At 43.1% G+C, this 24766-nt stretch overlaps 2 protein-coding genes across 3 annotated transcripts in view; one reads left to right on the plus strand and one right to left on the minus strand.

Moving 5' to 3' along the window:
• Window positions 1–7488, minus strand: part of LOC115165508 (protein Wnt-1) — an 8236-nt gene extending 748 nt beyond the window's left edge. Inside the window, exons 1-5 of one of the 2 annotated variants that reach the window (XM_029718681.1) lie at window positions 6766–7488; window positions 6292–6397; window positions 2394–2647; window positions 1913–2178; window positions 1–1646 (exon numbers count right to left, since the gene is read on the minus strand). The exon at window positions 1–1646 is cut by the window's left edge and continues 748 nt beyond it. In XM_029718681.1, coding sequence (XP_029574541.1) covers window positions 1155–1646; window positions 1913–2178; window positions 2394–2647; window positions 6292–6397; window positions 6766–6775 — 1128 coding nt within the window. In that variant the 5' untranslated portion in view covers window positions 6776–7488 and the 3' untranslated portion in view covers window positions 1–1154. The other variant, XM_029718682.1, reaches the window with a different exon arrangement.
• Window positions 7489–14078: 6590 nt separating this feature from the next.
• LOC115165509 (protein Wnt-10b-like) lies at window positions 14079–19862 on the plus strand. The gene is made up of 5 exons (XM_029718683.1): window positions 14079–14277; window positions 15103–15259; window positions 15795–15900; window positions 16174–16637; window positions 17328–19862. The coding sequence occupies exons 1-5, from the start codon at window positions 14204–14206 to the stop codon at window positions 17883–17885; spliced, it is 1359 nt and encodes a 452-aa protein (XP_029574543.1). The 5' UTR covers window positions 14079–14203; the 3' UTR covers window positions 17886–19862.
• The last annotated feature ends 4904 nt before the right edge of the window (window positions 19863–24766 follow it).

Consider the following 24766-nt stretch of genomic DNA (forward strand, 5'->3'; position numbering starts at 1 on the left):
AGGTCACCCCAGTTTCTTGCAGCACCACTATCTATCTCCTACACATACATCTAGTTATACTCTCCAATATTCAGTGTATTGATACTACAGTCAAACTATTCATACATATGATTCCCATAGTGAATTCCAGTTTGTTATAAAACTGTAGATTATTTTTGTGTTATCCTTGGATGCGGCTACAACGTCCAGTCCTTTAACGTCAGTAACCATGGTGCAGTAAATCACCGCGGTAACTCCGGGTTGAGGTGTAGCGGATTCCAGAGCAATCTAAACAAAGAGGGCATGTGTGGTGAGTTAGAGAGGAAATCATAACGGCTTGGATCACGTCCAGGACCAAAGTACATAGCAATTGGGGGAGAAGACAGCACATCCTGGGAGATGTACTTCACACAATTTTATGTGAGAAAAGTAGAACTGCAGCAAAAGAAAACAAAACAGTGATGTTTATAATAACCACCCTCTTGTTACAGTTCTTCACCGGTTTATGAGAGACCATGCTTGTGGTTCTCCTGCCACAGAGACATCTGTCTGACATTGTGTTCAGTAACGGTTACTCTCCTCCCTCCCCTCTCCTCCTCTGCCATCACATCGCTCTGCCGTGGAGGGGAGAGATGGACAGGGGACAGAGACACTAGCTGTATCTTGTAAGGTCAGAGAGGGTGAAAGACTCAAATCCCAGCGTCTCTCTCAGACTCATTTTGGTTGTTTATCTCTAGCCACAAATCTATTTCCTTTGTAACTACTTCCTTTAACCCAATCTGCCTCTGGTCTTGTTACTGGTGTTGGGAAGCCATAGAGAGGATTGGTTTTCATTCCATTCTACATGGTTGGATAGCTACAGCATTGAAATACCCAGTAAGCACACTAACATACTCTGTTACAGCAGGGCGTCAGGAGCAAGCACACATACACAAAACACACAAACCTTCCTTCTACACCCTGTAATCATTGTTGTGCTTTTCTCTTTTCTTTCCTCACAAAAAACCCATTGATTAAGCTCTAGTACTCCCTGTATTCACTTTTCAACCCCCCAATTACCCCTTTAAGGAGTTAGTCCTTCCTTTCTCTACCACACCATTCCTCTATCTACACCCCACCTGCCCAAAGAGCCTGTCCATTTCCATCTCTGAGCCCCTGTCCTGGTTCTCCTGTGATCAGAGGCACTGGTGTAACGTCTGTGTGCTGGTGCAGTTGAGGCAGCTGACATGGCAGCACCAGTGGAATGTACAGTGACACCTCTCAGTGACCTTCTCAGTCTGGGTCTTGAACCCTCTACCGCAACACAGGAGCTCACACCCGTCCAGCGCCATAGACGAGCTGTTACAGGTCCTCCCTGAGGTTCCGTGGGTACCCGTCTTGCCGTGGTAGGTGCAGAAGTTGGGTGACTTCTCAAAGTAGACCAGGTCTCTGGATGACGGGGGTTTGTGGGAGGGGTTCTCGGGTTCGAGATGGTTTGGATCGGCACGGTGAGAGGCGCGGTTGGAACCCTTGTTGGCATAGACGACCCGGGACGCTCCGTCGAAGCGGTCCTTGAGGAAGTCCCCCACAGCGCGGAAGCTGGGTAGACGCATCCAGCAGGTACGCACGGTGCATGACCCTGACATGCCATGGCACTTACACTCCTGACGCATCTCTGACGACACCGTCTGGAGAGAGAAGGCAGAAAGGATTACAGATGAAGAAATTAAAATGAGGAAGACGGTGAGCAAAGAAAAGGTGAAAGAACATCAAGAGCAAACAAAACATGGAGGAAAGGGAGGAGGAAAGAAATCTTGGAAGAACGTGAAGAATAAACATGAAAGAAAATGGATGAAATTCAGAAAAACAGGTTGATAACGGATAATCACTAAAGATTGAGAGAGTGAACATACAGCATGAAGTGCTATCTGTGAATCAACAATGTCTCCTTCACCATTCTCCCTGCCTCGTTGTTGTGTAGGTTAATGAGGTATCGGAGATCCCTTCCTCTCTCACTGGAGTCCACAAACTCCCGACTGAACATCCGGCCAAAGTCCACGTTGTCGCTGCAGCCGCCCCAGTGCCAGTCAGGGCCCCCAGGCCCCCGGCGACGGTAGTCACAGGTGCACGACTCTATGGCACCCTCAGAGCAGGAGCGGGCCACCGCATGGATCACCCCTGCACTCGTGATCGCAAACACAAACGCTGTCTCTCGGCAACCTGACACAACAACAGTAGAAATTCTGTTCAGCGCTATAGAATATAGAGCATTTTTGAATGACGATTTTAAATGTCAAAATCTCAAGATATGTTAAGATAGACTTTTCCCTTCCCAAATGGCCTACTAGAGAATCCAAGATTCCATGACATTCTGTACCAAAACGGTCCACCTGTTGCCTTAGTGAGGAGGCCCAGGAGGACTACAGACAACTCACCACGGTTGACGATTTTGCCAAATATTGCCGGGCTGTGGGTGGTCGGGCAGTTCCAGCGGCGGTTTCTGAACTGCCACTTGCACTCCTTGATGGCGGTGTGCAGGCCGGCTGCGATGGCGTGGAGGATCCCAGGGTTCTGGCGGATGAGGCGACGCTGGCGACGGTTCAGCTGGCCCAAGCTGGGATCCAGTACCAACTGGACATTCTTAGAGTTGGTGAGGAGGTTTGCAGAGGAGGCCACGTTCACAATGCCCCTGGCAGAGACGAAGGGAAGAGAGGGTGGAATCAGTTAGTCAGAGAGAGAGAAGAGAGGGTGGAATCAGTTAGTCAGAGAGAGAGAAGAGAGGGTGGAATCAGTTAGTCAGAGAGAGAGAGAAGAGAGGATGGAATCAGTTAGTCAGAGAGAGAGAGAAGAGAGGATGGAATCAGTTAGTCAGAGAGAGAGAAGAGGGTGGAATCAGTTAGTCAGAGAGAGAGAAGAGAGGGTGGAATCAGTTAGTCAGAGAGAGAGAAGAGAGGGTGGAATCAGTTAGTCAGTGAGAGAGAAGAGAGGGTGGAATCAGTTAGTCAGAGAGAGAGAAGAGAGGGTGGAATCAGTTAGTCAGAGAGAGAGAAGAGAGGGTGGAATCAGTTAGTCAGTGAGAGAGAAGAGAGGGTGGAATCAGTTAGTCAGAGAGAGAGAAGAGAGGGTGGAATCAGTTAGTCAGAGAGAGAGAAGAGAGGGTGGAATCAGTTAGTCAGAGAGAGAGAAGAGAGGGTGGAATCAGTTAGTCAGAGAGAGAAAAGAGAGGGTGGAATCAGTTAGTCAGAGAGAGAGAAGAGAGGGTGGAATCAGTTAATCAGAGAGAGAGAGAAGAGAGGGTGGAATCAGTTAGTCAGAGAGAGAGAGAAGAGAGGGTGGAATCAGTTAGTCAGAGAGAGAAAAGAGAGGGTGGAATCAGTTAGTCAGAGAGAGAAAAGAGAGGGTGGAATCAGTTAGTCAGAGAGAGAAAAGAGAGGGTGGAATCAGTTAGTCAGAGAGAGAGAGAAGAGAGGGTGGAATCAGTTAGTCAGAGAGAGAGAAGAGAGGGTGGAATCAGTTAGTCAGAGAGAGAGAAGAGAGGGTGGAATCAGTTAGTCAGAGAGAGAAAAGAGAGGGTGGAATCAGTTAGTCAGAGAGAGAAAAGAGAGGGTGGAATCAGTTAGTCAGAGAGAGAGAAGAGAGGGTGGAATCAGTTAGTCAGAGTGAGAGAGAAGAGAGGGTGGAATCAGTTAGTCAGAGAGAGAGAAGAGAGGGTGGAATCAGTTAGTCAGAGTGAGAGAGAAGAGAGGGTGGAATCAGTTAGTCAGAGAGAGAGAAGAGAGGGTGGAATCAGTTAGTCAGAGAGAGAGAGAAGAGAGGGTGGAATCAGTTAGTCAGAGAGAGAGAAGAGAGGGTGGAATCAGTTAGTCAGAGAGAGAGAAGAGAGGGTGGAATCAGTTAGTCAGAGAGAGAGAGAAGAGAGGATGGAATCAGTTAGTCAGAGAGAGAGAGAAGAGAGGGTGGAATCAGTTAGTCAGAGAGAGAGAAGAGAGGGTGGAATCAGTTAGTCAGAGAGAGAGAAGAGAGGGTGGAATCAGTTTGTCAGAGAGAGAGAAGCTCATGCATTTGCTTCTTTCATTGACCTTTAAAAATGTATTGACCTTTAACAAAAACTATTCGGTTCAAATATATTTATTAATATAGGATTCTGATCATAATGGGTGATGGAAACATTTAATTGGAATTTGAGTATCAACCACAAAAGTAATAACAAACAACTTCAATACAGTCTATTTTGTCTGATGTGATTATGACTGCCATATTGCATTGCCAGCCTACTATATTTATGGTTTCAGTTACTTAGCCTAATTGTTGTGTCTCCTGCAACCCCTTGGCAATCAGAAAGACACATCATTATTTAACTGACTGACCACACTCTTAGAAAAAAAAGTTCTGGATAGAACCAAAAAGGGTTATATTGCATGCCTCATGTATGGCACCCCTAAAGGTTCTATAACGAACCCTTTTGTAGGGTTATTTGATCAGAAGCCCAGGGGTTCTTCTTTACTGAACCAAAATTGGTTCCATATATGAAACTTGGGTTCCATATACGGTTCTGTATGGAACCAATTTAGGTTCTATATAGAACCTTAAGGGGTGCCATATATGAAGCAAGCATATAGAACCCTTTTTGGTTCTATCCAGGATGAGTGCACGGGCCAGACAGTATAACGCGGTCGGTCCAGAATGAGTGCACGGGCCAGACAGTATAACGCGGTCGGTCCAGAATGAGTGCACAGGCCAGACAGTATAACGCGGGCGGTCCAGAATGAGTGCACGGGCCAGACAGTATAACACGGGCGGTCCAGGATGAGTGCACGGGCCAGACAGTATAACGCGGGCGGTCCAGGATGAGTGCACGGGCCAGACAGTATAACGCGGGCGGTCCAGGATGAGTGCACGGGCCAGACAGTATAACGCGGTCGGTCCAGAATGAGTGCACGGGCCAGACAGTATAACGCGGGCGGTCCAGGAAGAGTGCACGGGCCAGACAGTATAACGCGGTCGGTCCAGAATGAGTGCACGGGCCAGACAGTATAACGCGGTCGGTCCAGAATGAGTGCACGGGCCAGACAGTATAACGCGGTCGGTCCAGAATGAGTGCACGGGCCAGACAGTATAACGCGGGCGGTCCAGGATGAGTGCACGGGCCAGACAGTATAACGCGGTCGGTCCAGAATGAGTGCACGGGCCAGACAGTATAACGCAGTCGGTCCAGGATTTGGAACGTTATTATCTCATCTTTGGATAAATATTTCAATCCAATTTTCTTCTCTCTCACTGTGTATCTTCTTTATTTATTTTCTTGTCTTATTGTAGTGATAAGGATTGGTTTAGAAGTCAGACCCATGTAAAAAAATAAATAAAAAGTATAGCTTACCCCAGTGGCATTGCAAGGCTGCCATATTCCATAACGAATTATATTGAAGTCTGCGTTATCATTTTGATTATTCAGTTAAATATTATTCATGCAGCTGTTCTCTCTTAATGTCTTTGCAGTGACAGAATGCGTAGTTTGCCTTGGTCTATAAGCCTACTTAAAATGTGATTTATATTTGTCCACTTAAGCTAGTGTAAGGCACACTATTTCACATGTTGGTTCTATAGTTTATAACAAATGTATGCAGACATTGGCGAGGGAATGTATATTTATCCAATAGTTTATCCTATATAGAGTGGAATGTTGAGCATACTTGGAAAATACGACCATGACAATATATAGGACCCTGAATACGACCTGGAATGGAACTGCTCTCTGCCATGAAATAAATCCATATTTAATTTATCCCACATTGGACAGAACATTTTTGTCTCCCGTTCAAGCCACACTGTCAAAATTACAAGCGACAGAGGGAGAGGAGGGGGGGGGGTTAAATTGAATAAACATGGGCTGCAACCGTTCCCCAAAAAACGAAATCGTTATCATATTGAAAAATAATACTTCCTTTATATCAAATAATTGAATGGTGAAAGTATTCCTTTCGATTGAAAACTGGCTAACTGGAGTTAGTTAGTCTACTCGCTCTAATTGGAAGGTGTTATCCTAAGACCCTCAAATCTGAATGGCTTGTGGTTAGTGCTGGGTTTTCTAGCAGAAATGAACAGAAATGATGAAGCTGGAGCCAACAATAACACATTATTATTTCGAGCATAGAACAGGCCTAACGTTTTAGTGTTGATTCATTTGATTTGGAAGCAGAGCACTGCATATTCCAGGCAATACACCACCATAGCACGCATCTACTCCTTTGCGGCTTTCTTTGTTTGAATGGTCATTGTTCATTAGGAGGCGCATTTAATTGAATGAATACCTCACACATTAACTTAACTACTTACCACCACCGGCCGCTGTTGTTGACTGCCCCCGTGCCTGAAAGCGAGGAAACCAGCAGGACGCACGCGGCTTTCATCCCCAGAAGCAGCGCGAGGACCCTCATTATGTCTTCAATTAGAATATGAAAACAGAGCAGGCAAATGTCAAAATTCCGCATCTGAATTCCAAGCACTTTGTAAATCTGGTTCTAATTATGATAACAATTCTATTTTGAAGCACAAATATATCTAGGCCTACTAGATATACATCTGTTTGCCTCCTGCTCCTCAACCATGACCCATAAATAAAACTCATCATAACAATTGATCATGGAAATAAACCAATTATTTTTAGAATAAATAACGAGATCTCGTATTACAGAAGTCACTCTATTCTAAAAGTGATCTATAGGCTACGGGTTTATTCATGTCTCTGATACCCTGTCATTCTCCCATGCAGGTTATCAACGAGCAGGTAATGTATCAACGTGTACTCACCACAACACATTCCAAAGAGCGGGACTTTAGAGGGGAAAAATCAACGAGGAGCTTTTCCTATAATAATGAATCTGGTGAGGAGACAGTCAGACAGAGGAGACAGGTTGCTAAATGAGTCCTTGTCTAGTGCAGCTGAAGTGTCTTTCCAGGCTCGGCTGCAGGATGCTGCGGCTGTTCTCTTCACGCGCTCTGTCTATCTCTGTAGTAATGCTCTGGACAGCAGCAGCACATTGAGCGCGTGGGACAGTCCGGAAGACTTGATCCCCTCCATGAGTGATAGGCAACACATTCTTTTCTTATTGAGCGCTACAAGAGGAATCAAAAGGGATTTGCTGCTCTCATCTCCCTTTTTTTCTGCCCTCTTTTCAATAGGAGGGATAGTTAATTGCCTTCATAGGGCACAATGAATAAAGAAAACAAAAACGGACAGAAAGGAGGAGAAATAACCAAGGCAATCCACCAGTGTAAATTGCACATATTACTAACGGAATCTCACGGTAATCAAATAATCCACCGATTCTTTAGAAATGATGGCTATTCATGCTTGTAGTATTTTCCTACAGGCTCATGCTCTGTCTTCCACATCCAGTCTTCCTGAATTAAGTCAAAACACTGAGATGTGTGTGTCTGTGTGTGGAGATGTGGTGTGGCTGTGAGTGCGCACAGCCTGGTTTTCTCCTCCCATTTATGATGCATGCGCGAGGTTGGTCGGTGTTACTGTACAGTTCAGTTACAGCGGAATATGCGCCATCTAAAGAGCACCTTTAACCCGCTGGTTGGATTACTCCCTTAACCGCGTCTCCTCCTTCTTTATCAAACTCTCGTATAGCCTACATTCTCAAGATGTTTTCAGTGGCTTGCCCCATTTCTCTGCCTTCTCCCTTCCATCAGCCGATATCATACACCGAGTGTACAAAACATGAAGTAAACCTGCTCTTTCCATGACATAGTTTTCACCTGGATTCACATAGTCACTTTAACTATACATTCATGTACATACTACCTCAATTGGCCCGACCAACCAGTGCTCCCGCACATTGGCTAACCGGGCTATCTGCATTGTGTCCCACCACCCGCCAACCCCTCTTTTAGCTACCGCTACTCTCTGTTAATCATATATGCATAGTCACTTTAACCATATCTACATGTACATACTACCTCAATTGGCCCGACCAACCAGTGCTCCCGCACATTGGCTAACCGGGCTATCTGCATTGTGTCCCGCCACCCGCCAACCCCTCTTTACGCTACTGCTACTCTCTGTTCATCATATATGCATAGTCACTTTAACCATATCTACATGTTCATACTACCTCAATCAGCCTGACTAACCGGTGTCTGTATATAGCCTCGCTACTGTTATTTTAAGATGTCTTTTTACTGTTGTTTTATTTCTTTACTCCCCCCCCCACACACACACCTTTTCCCGCACTATTGGTTAGAGCCTGTAAGTAAGCATTTCACTGTAAAATGAACACCAGTTGTATTCGGCGCACGTGACAAATAAACTTTGATTTGATTTGGTCAGTCTATGATCCCTTATTGATGTCACTTATTAAATCCACTTCAGTGTAGATGAAGGGGAGGAGACAGGTTAAAGACGGACTTTTAAGCCTTGAGACAATTGAGACATGGATTGTGTATGTGTGCCATTCATTATAAATGAATAAGACCAAAGTTGATTAATCAAGATGATTCATCAATTTGGGAATTTTTCTTAATTATTCACATTTGAAATTAATCATATTTTTGAATGATTTAGAAGGTTTCATAAATGTCACCCAAGAAGAAAAGCTAATTCCCAAAACATCTGGCTTGCAGACCGCCCTCGACGCATGTGGCTTGTAATCATCAGCCACATTGCGGCGTCTCCTCATCTACTACAGACTGGGTGGAATATGAGCAAATATGCCCCATAGACCCATAGACAGACAGTTCATTGAAATCAGGCCACATGGTGTCCTTATACTGTCCTGTTTCTGTATATGGTTGGAGTTAAGTTTCTTGTTTAGGTATCTAGGATCAACCACAAGGAATTACGGCATTTGATAGTTCTCTCCCAGCTAGCACGTAACATTCTGAGAACTATATGTGTCTTAGAGAGCTTGGTGAGAGCATGGTTGACTTATGGTTATTTTGCACAAGACACAACTTTCTCGGGAATGGTACAAGATAGTTGCTTGTCTTTGGAACATTCTCAGCACAAGGCATAGTAACTTGACAAAAAAGCAACAACATTATTTTGTTTTTAATTCATTACTTTAACAGAAAGTTTCCTAAAAGTTCAAACATGGTTACATTTAGTTAGCATTTTGGTAATGTTATAGGAACGTTCTACAACTGGTTTGACATTGGGAATGTTCTCAAATTGTTCCAAGAACGTTAAAAAACAATGTTCTTCTGTGGGAATTGCAGTACTTCAACATAACGTTTCCTCATGGTTCTATTTAAAGTAATGTTCTCAAGTTGTTCCGAGAACTTTAAGGAAACTTTCCATTAAAAGCAGAAGAAAAAGTTAGTAACGTTCAGAGACAGTTCTAAGAATGTTATTTAAAAACATACATTTCGTTCTCAGAACGTGAAGAAAACTTTCCATAAAAAACACCAAAAAACTTTAGTAACATTCAGAGAATGTTCTAAGAATTTCAAAACATCTCAGCATCAACAAAACTCTCTATATCCTCCATCTTGTAAGTGTGTTCAGGTGTGTTGGCTGCACCCACTAATTGGCCACACCTTATCTTCATGAGTGCTTGTTTCCTTTGAAATGGGGTCTGTTTGAAACAAGCTCTCACAGTCTCACTGCAGAATTAGACATTCATCCACATTCACCAAAAGTCACATTTCTAAGTGTTTTTGTTGCTCCTGCTGCTCTGTGTCATTCCATTTCTCCACAGTCAAATTTAGAAGTTAAGAGTTAAGTTTAGGCACTCATTCTAAATGGTTACGGTAAGGGTTAAGGTTTGGGATAAGGTTAAAACCAATAATTTAAAAAACAGTGTCTACAACTGGGATCGAACACACAACCTTCTGATCCAGAGACAGGATTTGCCCATCCACTCTAGTAAAACCCAAGCCTACTTGATGGTAGTAGTGCTCATTGTTGCCCCTAGTGGCCGGTTTTGAAGGCATCTCCCAACGTCCTCAGGACATGGATAGATGTCCAATTTCTACATCAATCTTGAACTCCCTGGCTTCTGTTTGAATAGACTAAATTCAACAGTTTTGTATGTGTAAAAAAACACGGCATGCTAGGTCCATCCTGGTGGCGCAGTAGACTAATTAGCAAACAGAAGATTATAGGTTTGAATCTTTTTATTTAACCTTTATTTAACCAGGTCAGTTGAGAACAAGTTCTCATTTACAACTGCAACCTGGCCAAGATAGAGCAAAGCAGTGCGACACAAACAATCTGAATCTGATGCCCATCACAATAAAAAATGCATGCGTTTGCATGATTAATGGATAAGGAAATTAATTTCCATGTGTCCTATCTGTGCTTGCAGTTCAAAAAAGTTAACCTAAAATAAGCTAACAGTGTTATAAAATCTAATCAACAACAAAAATGGCATTAGATTCGCAAACAACAAGTGTAGAATAACAGTGAAATGCTTACTTACGGGCCCTTCCCAACAATGCAGAGAAAATAGAGAAATAATAGAAAAGTAAAACACGTAATAATAAAAGTAATAACAAATACACAATGAGTAACTGGCTATATACACAGAGTAATGGTAACTGGCTATATACACAGAGTACCAGTACTGAGTCCATGAGTAATGGTAACTGGCTATATACACAGAGTACCAGTACTGAGTCCATGAGTAATGGTAACTGGCTATATACACAGAGTACCAGTACTGAGTCCATGAGTAATGGTAACTGGCTATATACACAGAGTACCAGTACTGAGTCAATGAGTAATGGTAACTGGCTATATACACAGAGTAATGGTAACTGGCTATATACACAGAGTACCAGTACTGAGTCCATGAGTAATGGTAACTGGCTATATACACAGGGTAATGGTAACTGGCTATATACACAGAGTACCAGTACTGAGTCAATGAGTAATGGTAACTGGCTATAGACACAGAGTACCAGTACTGAGTCCATGAGTAATGGTAACTGGCTATATACACAGGGTAATGGTAACTGGCTATATACACAGAGTACCAGTACTGAGTCAATGAGTAATGGTAACTGGCTATAGACACAGAGTACCAGTACTGAGTCCATGAGTAATGGTAACTGGCTATATACACAGGGTAATGGTAACTGGCTATATACACAGAGTACCAGTACTGAGTCAATGAGTAATGGTAACTGGCTATATACACAGAGTACCAGTACTGAGTCAATGAGTAATGGTAACTGGCTATATACACAGAGTACCAGTACTGAGTCAATGAGTAATGGTAACTGGCTATATACACAGAGTACCAGTACTGAGTCCATGAGTAATGGTAACTGGCTATATACACAGGGTAATGGTAACTGGCTATATACACAGAGTACCAGTACTGAGTCCATGAGTAATGGTAACTGGCTATATACACAGGGTACCAGTACTGAGTCCATGAGTAATGGTAACTGGCTATATACACAGAGTACCAGTACTGAGTCAATGAGTAATGGTAACTGGCTATTTACACAGAGTACCAGTACTGAGTCCATGAGTAATGGTAACTGGCTATATACACAGGGTAATGGTAACTGGCTATATACACAGAGTACCAGTACTGAGTCAATGAGTAATGGTAACTGGCTATTTACACAGAGTACCAGTACTGAGTCCATGAGTAATGGTAACTGGCTATATACACAGGGTAATGGTAACTGGCTATATACACAGAGTACCAGTACTGAGTCCATGAGTAATGGTAACTGGCTATATACACAGAGTACCAGTACTGAGTCCATGAGTAATGGTAACTGGCTATATACACAGGGTAATGGTAACTGGCTATATACACAGAGTACCAGTACTGAGTCCATGTGCAGGGGTACGAGGTAATTGACATATATGTACATATAACTAGGAATAAAGTGACAGATAATAAACAGTGGCAGCAGCGTATGTGATGAGTCAAAAAAGTTAGTGCAAAAAAGGGTCAATGCAGATTGTCTAGGTAGCTATTTGGTTAACAATTTAACTAACTATTTAGCAGTCTTTTAGCTTGGGGGTAGAAGCTGTTCAGGGTCCTGTTGGTTCCAGACTTGGTGCATCGGTACCGCTTGCCAAGCGGTAGCAGAGAGAACAGTCTATTACTTGGGTGGCTGGAGTCTTTGACAATTTTTAGGGCCTTCCTCTGACACCGCCTGGTATAGAGGTGCTGGATGGCAGTGAGCTCAGCCCCAGTGATGTACTGGGCCTATGCACTACCCTCTGTAGCGCCTTGTGTAAAAGTCTTATTGTGAAAGTTTTAAGGAAGTTATTTAAAAACTTCCAAATAACCTATAATTTCTGTTCTCAGATCATTAATTAAAAAAAACAGGAAAACTTTCTAAGAACCAGAGTAAAACGTTCGCAGACTCTCCCTGCAACCTAAAAATATACGTTCCCAGAATAGGCCAAAGCTACACTTCTGTTGTCAGAACATTTAAAAAACATTCAGTTTTACCGGTCAGGAAACATATGACTTTGTTCCCACAACCAATGTGAAACCAAAAACACACGTTCCCACAACTTCCAAAGAACCAAATGTGCCCAACCTCTCTCTCCCCTCATGGTTTAAGGACATGATAGCAGAAGGAAGGGTTCTTTTGTCGAGAAGATTTAATGAGGGGTATCCTACGTCATTTATACTCCCGCTTCTTAAGGTTGCTGCTCAAACAGGCTTCCTGGGGCACTCATGCGACACGGAGCAGATTACAGCCCGCAATCCGGATAAAGCGACGCCTTTTATGCACAAATCAACTTCAAATCACATTTTAAGCCACTTAGATATACATGAAAAGCTAGAATGCTAATGCACTTTTCATTGCCGAAGTTTAGGGAATAGAAGGAGATTAAATGAAGAATTGGTGTCACTATGTGAATCGGCGGCGTTTAAGGGGGGTTTTAACTCAATTTTATGAAACTAAATCACACAATTTTATGTTATAATACCTAGTTATTTGGAAGGATGAACAAGAATGAATTGGAATTCGATAGTTTATCTGGTTGCACCTGTTGATTAAATTATAATTGTATTATGCCAAGTAACTGATTATGTGCATGATATATAACGCCTATTTGACTTAATTTCCATTTGAGTCAACCTGAGGGATATCCCATGGGCAGTACATATCAAACACCCTAAACCAGCTGGGTGGAAAACCTTTATCAGAGGCCACAGCATCTCATCTGGTGCGTTTGTCATTTCTTGGGAAGCTATAGTCTCCAAAGGCTAAAAGACAGACAAGAGTATGGGTGTTATTTTGGCACAGACATGTTAAAGGCAATTTGCCAAACGTAAAAAGACAGAGAGAAAACATTTTTGGTATTGTGCGACACTTTCCTCTAGGAAAAGTTATGAAGCGTGAAAATATCCGTTTATCAAACAAATCGAAAACTGATGAAGTGTGACAATAAACAATAACTTATTTGAACTTTAAGTCAATTGTACTCAAACTTTGATGACTTGTTTGCAAATTACATTAAACATAGCCTCTCCCTACTGTATGGAAAGGGTTTTATTTTCATTCTCTGAAAAAAAAGATCAAACTGTTATGGAATGATGAAGTTGTTTCAAACACAATAATAAAGAACAGACGAGCTGATTGAGGCGGGAGGGAGGAAGAAGAGGGGTAACAGATGACTGTTTACCCAAGTATCATTGGAGCGCTGCGAAGAGAGCCGCGCGCCTGCCTGCTGCTGCCTCTCGCTCCCTGTCGTACAGTGAACCAGCAGCGACCAACCGATCCCCTCCCCCCAACACCATAGTCATTTATTTCCTAGACATATCTGGAATGATTTTTCTCTTGGGTTTCATCTGAATACATTTTCGTTTTCTTTCAGTTGTATCCAACAAAATAGTAAACATCCATATCAGTGATGATATATATAAAAGTGTTTTCTACTATTATATGGTAGTAACATTTCTCACTCACAGATGGTGATGCTGGTGAGGAAAATGGTACCTGCGCGAAAAATCTTTGGATATGTTGTGACACTTATTGGCTATCGGTCAAATTCACATAATGGTTTGTCAACTGTTGATGATTTTCTCAGAAGCTCAATACTTCGAAAACAACCGCCTGTAGCGACATCTCCCCTCCCTTCTTTTCTCTCCTCCTCCTCTTCACGTTCGCCCCAAACTATTCTGCTCTCTTTCTTCATTCCTCGTTCTGTTGGAGGCACATCGATAATCTACTCCACTCTGGTCCAATTTTTTCTTTTAATCGATTTTCACACCAGTGTTTTAATGTCACGTCGGGAAAGACGCTTACCAAAATGGAGATATCACATAAATTCATTTGGGACCTTGTCCTGATTTTGGCAGCGGCACTTACGTCACCTGCAATCACGTAAGTAGCCTGAGAGAGTGATGAGAAGTTGATAAAGTGGTGATGATGTTCAATGAGCATTCTGGGGATGAGAAATAATTAATAAGAAAAGTTAAGTCGGAGGAAGATTTTGTTAAGTTACTGATATTTCCTTGAGGTTGATCTAATATTCTATTTTAGTTATGTTACAATGCCTTGATGTCTGCTTTCAACTCTGTCTCACTAACATGTCTATTGCTGCCTGCTGTTACCGCTGACATCACGATTTCAAAATGTTTCTTTGTTTGTGACCTGTAATGACACACACACACACACACACACACACACACACACACACACACACACACACACACACACACACACACACACACACACACACACACACACACACACACACACACACACACACACACACACACACACACACACACACACACTAATCAGAACCAACAGTTGGGAGACTGAATGATTAAGGACATGCAAAACAGAGATGGTTTAGTAACAATGCCATCCAGGTTTCTACTGCACACTTTTTTACAATACTGTGCTTCACTGGAGCTTGTGTAACTAAAATGTAAGTAGTGAATATATGTAAATAGGCCTACTGTAGATACAGTATGATGGTAATCCCAGAGATAATAATCAACATTCTATTTCCTTGAAAATACATATTTTCCCAGAATTTAGCGTTAAGCTGTGTCAGCAAATACTTTTCTGTGAATGTTCATTTCATTACATGACACTTTCATTCTTAAACGGAGGGTCGGAGCAGGCACTTCACAGATAGATATTGCTCTAGAGTTGACTGATGAACCCTGTGCCAACACCACTGTATCCTCACCTCAGGGTGCTGTGTAATGACATCCTGGGTCTGAAGGTAGCAGGAGATCCAGTGCTGACCCCGACCTCTGTCTGCCTGCGGCTGGCGGGCCTGAGCAAGCGTCAGATGCGTCTGTGTGTTCGGAGCCCCGACGTGACGGCTTCAGCCCTGCAGGGCATACAGGTCATAGATCGATATATATATGATACAATGAATTGTTTTATGCAATATTTGACCATATTTTATGAGGGTCTGGAATGAAGATTCAATGACCAAGATGGCCATCATTTTAGTCATGTTGCCAAACCGGGCTATCTGCATTGTGTCCCACCCACCACCTGCCAACCCCTCTTTTCCTGCGACTCTCTGTTCATCATATATGCATAGTCACTTTAACCATATCTACATGTACACACTACCTCAATCAGCCTAACTAAGCGGTGTCTGTATGTAGCCTCGCTACTTTTATAGCCTTGCTACTGTTTATAGCCTCGCTACTGTATATAGCCTGTCTTTTTACTGTTGTTTTATTTCTTTACCTACCTATTGTTTACCTAATACCTTTTTTTGCACTATTGGTTAGAGCCTGTAAGTAAGCATTTCACTGTAAGGTCTACACCTGTTGTATTCAGCGCACGTGACAAATAAAGGTTGATTTGATTTGATTTGAAAATGCCAATGTCCATTCTGGTGGTGTATTTATTTCTGTGCATCCCAGGTGGCCATCCACGAGTGCCAGCACCAGCTCAGAGACCAGCGGTGGAACTGTTCTGCCCTGGAGAGCCTCAACAAGCTGCCCCACCAGAGCGCAATCCTCAACAGGGGTGAGAGAGACACAGGGGCAGAGAAAGATGGAGGGTGGACATGCAGACAGGATATTTTCCATGTGATCTGACCAGGTCCCTGGTCAGGAAAACCTTTAGGCCCTAGGTGGGGATAGTGGACAAGAAAGGGATGCTGACATAAAAGCATTTCTTTGCATGTTTTCCTTTATAGAATAAAAATAATGAAAGGATATGAAGCTTTCCTGTGGCATCTAGATTATCCCAGTATGATGACATCATGACTCTGATGTATCTCTCTCCGCTCTCCCACAGGCTTCAGGGAGACTGCATTCTCTCTGTCCCTGTTGGCAGCGGGTGTGGCACACTCCGTGGCTTCTGCCTGCAGCCTGGGCAAGCTCTGTGACTGCGGCTGCGAGGCCAAGCGTCGCCTGGACGATGACAAGATCCGTCTCAAACTCACCCAACTGCAGCTGCAGAGCCTACAGAGAGGCGGGGCCAGAGCGGGCATGGGAGGGGGCGGGGGAGGAGGCCCCCCCCACCCCCAGGATTTCAGAGATGTGCCAGCCAGCCAGCGTTCTGGTTCTACCCACCCCACCTCCCTCCTCAATCCCCTGCCAGAGGACTTCAGCCCCCAGCAGGAAACCTGGGAGTGGGGGGGCTGTAGCCATGACACCCGCTTCGGTGAGAGATTCTCCAGGGATTGGTTGGACTCCCGGGGGACTCCGAGGGATATCCACGCCCGCATGAGGATCCACAACAACAGGGTGGGCCGACAGGTGAGCAGAGACTCTGACAGATAGGATTCATCTTGTGTAATTTTATCAAGATGATAACTGCAGATAGGATTCAGGCTCTCATTTGGTGAAGGTTTCGCAATGGAATTCATCAAGTTTTCTAACATTCACGGAATTTAATATCGAATTGAATTAATTAGTTATAAATGTTTATTACAGATTCATAAACAGTCAATAAAATACTTATAAAACATGTATAAACCGTTTTAAAGCTGCAATATGTAACTTTTTAGGTGACCTGACCAAATTCACAAATTCACATAAATGTGTGTTATAGATCTGTTATTTTCATTGAAAGTGAGTCTAAGAATCGGTAGATCTGTTCTATGTCTGCCATTTCTATGCTTCCCGTTCTTCAGTTTGATTTTTTTCATCTTTTACTTTCGGTTTTGTACACCAGCTTCAAACAACTTAAAATACAATGTGTTTGGTTATGGAAAATATATGTCACAGCAGTTTAGATGGTACAACGATTCTCTATGCTATTCTTGCTTGTTTTTTCACAGAAACTGAAATTAGGCAAACTATTAGAATTTTAGCATCCAGGAAATGGAGGAGCGATTTCTGCATAGTGTATCTTTAAATACATTTATAATTGTTACCCTAGTACATTGCAGTCAAAGGTCTTCTATACTTCTATGGATAGTGACATGATTGTTTCCCCCTGCACAGCTTGTGACTGACAACATGAAGCGGAGGTGTAAGTGCCACGGCACGTCAGGCAGCTGCCAGTTCAAGACCTGCTGGTACGTGTCTCCTGAGTTCAGGCTGCTGGGTTCTCTGCTGAGGGATAAGTTCCTCTCCGCCATCTTCATCAACTCCCAGAACAAGAACAGCGGGGTGTTCAACCCCCGGGTCGCAGCTGGCAATGGAGCCTTGAATGGGGTTAGGAACGGGGCCGGAGTGGGGTCCAGATCTGGGTCTGGGGGCGTGGGTAGCCCAAACAATGTGAGTCGGCGGAGGCCGAGTGTGTCACGGGAGCTGGTCTACTTTGAGAAGTCTCCAGACTTCTGTGAGCGGGAGCCGTCCCTGGACTCCTTGGGCACCCAGGGACGGATCTGCAACAAGACCAGCCACAGCATGGACAGCTGCGGGTCCCTGTGCTGCGGGAGAGGGCACAATATCCTGAAGCAGACACGTAGTGAGAGGTGCCACTGCCGCTTCCACTGGTGCTGCTACGTGCTCTGTGAGGAGTGTCGAGTCACTGAGTGGGTCAACGTTTGTAAGTAGACCAGTAGCCTCCTGTACACACAAACCCACACAACTAAACCTTTCATTTGGTATATGGGTAGACGAGGCCCATCCAGGACTCTTACCTACTTAATCATCTTAACGCTTTGGGACGCATGGGGCCTCCACAAGAGAGAAAGAGTGCTACTATTTCAAGTCAGCACTAGCGGCCATCTTGGTAAGGGTTCTTGGTCAGACCACAGTCTTTGATGTTCTTCTCAACTGCTGTCCAGGTTTCTCCTGGACATTTTCAGGACACAGGATGGCAAAATCTAAATCCACCCTTTAACTCTGTCCAATGTACACACATCCACCCAACCAAACCTTTCATTTCAGTGTTTGTGTTTCTCTTTGCATCAGTTGTCACCCACAGAATCGGTTTATCCCCCGTTTCTTCTTCTCCTCTTTTTTCCTTCTTTCCGTCATCTGGGATCTATTTTCCCTTTGTTGACTGTTGTTATTCTCAAAATGCCAAGTCAGAGATTGAAGACGAGGTGACTCATGTCATTTGTCTTTCTTTCCTCTGCCTGTTTGGATGCAGCCCTTTCAGCCATGATAATCAGAATGCCCTGGACCCCATCTGCTGTTCTGTTCTGCGCTCCCCTGGTCTCTGTTCAGAAACAAAGAACACTCAAACAGCAGTAAGGTGTTATTATTTCAACTAACTAATGCCTAGGCTACTATTACAGTGTACAGTTTTTGTGTACATGAAAAATGTATATTATTTTGGTGTGTGAATTTATTTAGACTCCGTTGCTTGGCATCTGCTGTGTGGCACCAGTTTATGAGAGGAACATATGAGGCCCAATGACTGAGTGTTTCTCTGCTCAGGATGGTGAAGTTGAGCTGAAGCCGTAATAGTCAACAAAGCCTGAACACAACAGTGGGACGCTGGATAACAGACAAGTCATGTCACGAGTTCTGATATGGAATGTGGTAATGAACTCCAGAGGACGATTATACTCATTGAATATTTTGCACCTGCACCTCAAGATTAATGGGTTTCAATTCTTTAATTCCGATTCTTCATTGCATGAACCAGGAGGAACTAAGGAAACAGAACTAAAGAGAACCTGGCATGATGGTTCCTCAACGTGTTTCCACTACCAATGGAATCAGAACCACAAGTCATCTCGTGGGGACAGTTTTTTTCTGTGGAGAAGGAAACCCATGTCTGGCTCTTGGTTGAGGGATGTTTTCGATCTCTCTCCATACTGAACTGCAGGTCATTTAGGGAGTACTGCACCTAGAACTGTAACACTCATAACCAGGAAATGACCACACACACTGTATTATTGCTGTTTCTTTGCTGTGATGATGTTTTATTTAGTGAATCAATATAATTATTATGTCACAAATATGCCTCTACTTCTTGTTGCCGGACGGAAATGTTCTCACAGCGGTGATTACAGGTCTCTGCATTTCTGATATGTTTCAATGCTATGACATGTGTGGGAAGGAGTGTCTGAGTGCCCACTTCAGGAGAAAGGTAGAGAATTGGCACACATGGATTGAGTATATCAAACCTAGGCAAGGCATGCTCTATTCCCATGACCTGGATTAGGGAGCTGATGGTGAGGTGGGGTGAGTTGTGGGAGGGTTGGAGGTATTGGGCATAACCCACTTGGAACAAACTGGTTGAATTAACATTGTTTCAACGTAATTTGTCAACATATTGTGACGTGGAATCTATGTGGAAAATACATTTGATTTGAAAAAAGTACCTTTAAAACAACATCAGACAAAAACAATAGGCTGGGAAGCATCTCTTAATGGAGAGTTGATCTGTCTGCATCAGGTGTCTGCATCAGGTGTCTGCATCAGGTGTCTGCATCAGGTGTCTGCATCAGGTGTCTGCATCAGGTGTCTGCATCAGGTGTCTGCATCAGGTGTCTGCATCAGGTGTCTGCATCAGGTGTCTGCATCAGGTGTCTGCATCAGGTGTCTCCAGCCTTTTCTAGCATGAGAGCTACTAAAGAAAAATGAAACATGTCACAAGATACAATTCTTTTTCTTTTTTTCTGTTAAATAAGGACATTCTCCTCCTCTCCCCCACAACTCCTCCCCACAACTCCTCCCCACAACTCTTCCCCACAACTCTTCCCCACAACTCTCCCCCACAACTCTCCCCCACAACTCTTCCCCACAACTCTCCCCCACAACTCTTCCCCTGGTGTACAAGAGAAAGTCATGTATTATGTTGTCAACTCTTCCCCACAACTCTTCCCCTGGTCCTTAGTGTACAAGAGAAAGTAGTGCACTATGTTGTCAACTCTTCCCCTGGTCCTTAGTGTACAAGAGAAAGTAGTGCACTATGTTGTCAACTCTTCCCCTGGTCCTTAGTGTACAAGAGAAAGTAGTGCACTATGTTGTCAACTCTTCCCCTGGTCCTTAGTGTACAAGAGAAAGTAGTGCACTATGTTGTCAACTCTTCCCCTGGTCCTTAGTGTACAAGAGAAAGTAGTGCACTATGTTGTCAACTCTTCCCCTGGTCCTTAGTGTACAAGAGAAAGTAGTGCACTATGTTGTCAACTCTTCCCCTGGTCCTTAGTGTACAAGAGAAAGTAGTGCACTATGTTTTCTGCCAATATGCCTGGTAAAATAATGGTTAATAAACGACTCTAAGGTGGGCCCTATAAAATGTGTGTTTTACCCCCAAAATTCTCTTTTATATTTTATCAAATTATGTTCTCGTAGTATTATTTTTTCCTGTTTTTAGAAAAAAAAAAATCTTTTTTTTCAGTCTCAAAATTACAATTGTTTATAGAGAAACAACACAGTTAGATGTTCTGAGCCCATGTCAATGCTTAAATCACATCAGAAGACAATTTTGTAGGTCTGGAAGAAAATGAACACATTTTTTTGAGTGTAATTGTTTTGTGTAATTCCCCTTTAATTGCGCACCTGGCCATTTAATTCCGCACATCAATGACCACATTTTGAGGTTACTGTAAATATACATTTTTTCTTATGTAATCATATAAAGCATGCATGTTCAAGATAGCATGCAGAGGTCATCGCAGGTTTGTGGAGATCTTCACAATAATCTGTGCAGAATCTAGAACGGCATTGATCACTTGAACCATGTACTTTTAATGTCATCTCAACTACCATCCAGGTCATTTGGTTCAAGTTGAAAGTTTTAATGTCACATGCACAAGTACAGTGAAATGCCTTTCTTGCCAGCGCTAAATCCAACAATGCAATAATCAATAACAATATAATACTAAAAATAACACAAGGTAGAACAAAAACACATAAGAAATAAAAAAAGAAATAAAAAGAACACAATAAAGTAAGTAAGCATACTATATACGGGGTCAATTCCAGTACCACATTTACAATGTGCAGGGATACTGGAGTGATAAAGGTACATACACTACCGTTGAAAAGTTTGGGGTCACTTAGAAATGTCCTTGTTTTTGAAAGAAAAGCACATTTTTTGTCCATTAAAATAACATCAAATTGATCAGAAATACAGTGTAGACATTGTTAATGTTGTAAATGACTATTGTAGCTGGAAACGGCTGATTTTTAATGGAATATCTATATAGGCGGACAGAGGCCCGTTATCACCAACCATCTCTCCTGTGTTCCAATGGCACGTTGTGTTAGCTAATCCAAGTTTACCATTTTAAAAGGCTAATTAATCATTAGAAAACCCTTTTGCAAGTATGTTAGCACAGCTGAAAACTGTTGTTCTGATTAAAGAAGCAATAAAACTGGCCTTTAGACTAGTTCAGTATCTGGAGCATCAGCATTTGTGGGTTCGATTACAGGCTCAAAATGTCCAGAAACAAAGACCTTTCTTCTGAAACTCGTCAGTCTATTCTTGTTCTGAGAAATGAAGGTTATTCCATGTGAGAAATTGCCAGGAAACTGAAGATCTCGTACAACGCTGTGTACTACTTCTTTCACAGAACAGTGCAAACTGGCTCTAACCAGAATAGAAAGAGGAGTGGGAGGCCCCGGTGCACAATTGAGCAAGAGGACAAGTACATTAGAGTGTCTAGTTTGAGAAACAGACGCCTCACAAGTCCTCAACTGGCAGCTTCATTAAATAGTACCCGCAAAACACCAGTCTCAACGTCAACAGTGAAGAGGCGACTCCGGGATGCTGGTTTTCTAGGCAGGGTTGCAAAGAAAAAGCCATATCTCAGACTGGCCAATAAAAATAAAAGATTAAGATGGGAAAAAGAACACAGACACTGGACAGAGGAACTCTGCCTAGAAGGTCAGCATCCCGGAGTCGCCTCTTCACTTTTGACGTTGAGACTGGTGTTTTGCGGCTACTATTTAATGAAGCTGCCAGTTGAGGACTTGTGAGGTGTCTAAGTGACCATCGGGTTCTTGGTCACCTCTCTGACCAAGGACCTTCTCCCCCGATTGCTCAGTTTGGCCAGGCAGCCAGCTTTAGGAAGAGTCTTGGTGGTTCCAAACTTTTCCATTTAAGAATGATGGAGGCCACTGTGTTCTTGGGGACCTTCAATGCTGCAGACATTTTATGGTACCCTTCCCCAGATCTGTGCCTCGACACAATCCTGTCTTGGAGCTCTTTGGACAATTTCTTCGACCTCATGGCTTGGTTTCTGCTCTGACAAGCACTGTCAACTGTGAGACTTTATATAGACAGGTGTTTGCCTTTCCAAATCATGTCCAATCAATTTAATTTACCACAGGTGGACTCCAATCCAGTTGTAGAAACATCTCAATGATGATCAATGGAAACAGGATGCACCTGAGCTCAATTTCGATTCTCATGGCAATGTAAATAAGGTTTTTCGGTTTTTATATTTAATACATTTGCAAAAATTGCATAAAAACCTGTTTTTGCTTTGACGTTTTGGGGTATTGTGTGTAGATTGCTGAGGATTTTTTTTATTTAATCCGTTTTAGAATAAGGCTGTAACGTAACAAAATGTGTAAAAAGTCAAGGGGTCCGAATACTTTCTGAAAGCACTGCATAGGGGTAAGGTGACTAGGTGTCTTTACATGACATAGACTGATCAGGTGAATCCTGGCGAAAGCTATGATTCCTTATTGATGTCACCTGCTAAATCCACTTCAATCATTGTAGATGATTGAGGCAATTGAAACATGGATTGTGTATGTGTGCTATTCAGAGAGTGAATGGGCAAGACAACAGATTTAAGTACCTTTGAAAGGGGTATGGTAGTAGGTGCCAGGCACAATTGTTTGAGTGTGTCAAGAACTGCAATGCTGCTGTGCTTTTCGTGCTCAACGGTTTCCTGTGTGCATCAAGAATGGTCCACCACACAAAGGACATCCAGCCCACGGCAGGCTAGTAGTCGAAAATGGGTCATTGATGAAAGAGGATAAAGGACGCTGACACGAATTGTGCAGATCAACAGACAGCTACAGTTAGTCAACTGACAATCCAGTACAACATTGGTGCCCAAAGACCCATAAAAGAATGCACAACTCGTTGTACCTTGACACGAATAGGGTATGACAGCCGACGACCTTACATACTTCCAGTTCTTTCAGCAAAAAACAAGAAACTGCGATTGCAGTGGGCTAAGGAACGAAAACATTGGACACTGGAGAATTGGAATAATATTGTCTGGTCTGATGAATCTTGGTTCCTGCTGTTTCACGCTAATGGGAGGACAAAGGTATGGAGATGAGTACTGTACATGCATCCATCATGCCGCATGTCAATATTGCAGGCTGCTGGTGGTGGTGCATCCCTTCATGGCAGCAGTGTATACATCTGCAAATTGATTTTTTTCAGCAGGATTATGCCACAAGAATTCAGTTAACTGCAGTGGCCTGCCCAGTCACCACATCTCAATCCAATTGAGCATCTGTGGGATGAGGTGGAACAAGCTATTCGGATTAGAGATCCACTACCAGCCAATTTGACACAACTGTGGGAAGCATTGGGCCAGTAAACATGGGCCAGCATCCCTGTGGAGACCTTGTAGAGTCCATGCCCCGACAAATTGAGACTGTTCTGAGGGCAAAAAGGGGGGGAAACTCTATATTAGCAAGGTCTTCGTAATGTTTTCTACACTCAGTGTACAATAAACAGAGTAGCAGCAGAGTATATAATGATTGTATGTGAGTGGGTGTGCGGGTGTGTAGAGTCAGTATAAATGTATGTGCGTGTTACGTGTGTGAGCAAATGATGGAGTGAGTGTTTGTGTGTTTGTTGGAGTGTCAGTCAGTGTAAAATGTGTAGGGCCCTGCGTGCGTGTGTGGAACATTTTAAGTCCTTAGTGATTTGGATACCGAGGAACCTGAAGCTCTCGACCTGCTCCACTGCAGCCCCGTCGATGTGGATGGGCTCGCCCCCCTGTTTAGTATAGTCCACGATCAGCTCCTTGGTCTTACTGCTATTAGATGAAGCACAGTGATATCACATTAATTCATCTGTTGTATAAATAAACAAAATATCTGACATATATTCCCATTTGAACTTTTAAATGGTTGAAAGTGCAGTGATCGACACTTGGGTGACAACTAAACCAAAAATCAGACATTGATTATCCATTGGAATTTGGTTGTGTTTTTAGATGGTTGATAGCATAGTGATAACACATTGGAAAATTCAAATTCAGTCTTTTTAAATGGGTGAATATAGGTTGTAATCTCATTGATCAATGTGTCAACCAAATATTACCCAATTACCCACGTTGAAATGACGTAGTGTACCCTGTGGGAAGGCTACAGGCCTACTCTGCACTCCAAACAGGAGAGAGGTGGTGAGACTTGTTTCATGGCCACTTCCTTTATGCAGAGAGAGGTGGTTTTTATTGAAGCAGGATATTGTTTCCTGAAATAATTATTTGTATTACTGAAGGAGAGAGGAATCGGGATAGAGAGAGGTGATTATACCAGTCAGTCTCTTTCATGTA

The sequence above is a fragment of the Salmo trutta genome, chromosome 28, assembly GCF_901001165.1.
Source record: "Salmo trutta chromosome 28, fSalTru1.1, whole genome shotgun sequence".
Lineage (NCBI taxonomy): Eukaryota > Metazoa > Chordata > Actinopteri > Salmoniformes > Salmonidae > Salmo > Salmo trutta.

Excerpts from the sequence above, each read along its gene's own strand:
- LOC115165509 (XM_029718683.1), top strand. The coding sequence starts at position 14,204 with ATGGAGATATCACATAAATTCATTTGGGACCTTGTCCTGATTTTGGCA. Across the intron at positions 15,901-16,173 it reads GAGCGCAATCCTCAACAGGG|GCTTCAGGGAGACTGCATTC; the intron begins GTGAGAGAGACA and ends GCTCTCCCACAG. Across the intron at positions 16,638-17,327 it reads ACAACAGGGTGGGCCGACAG|CTTGTGACTGACAACATGAA; the intron begins GTGAGCAGAGAC and ends CCCCCTGCACAG.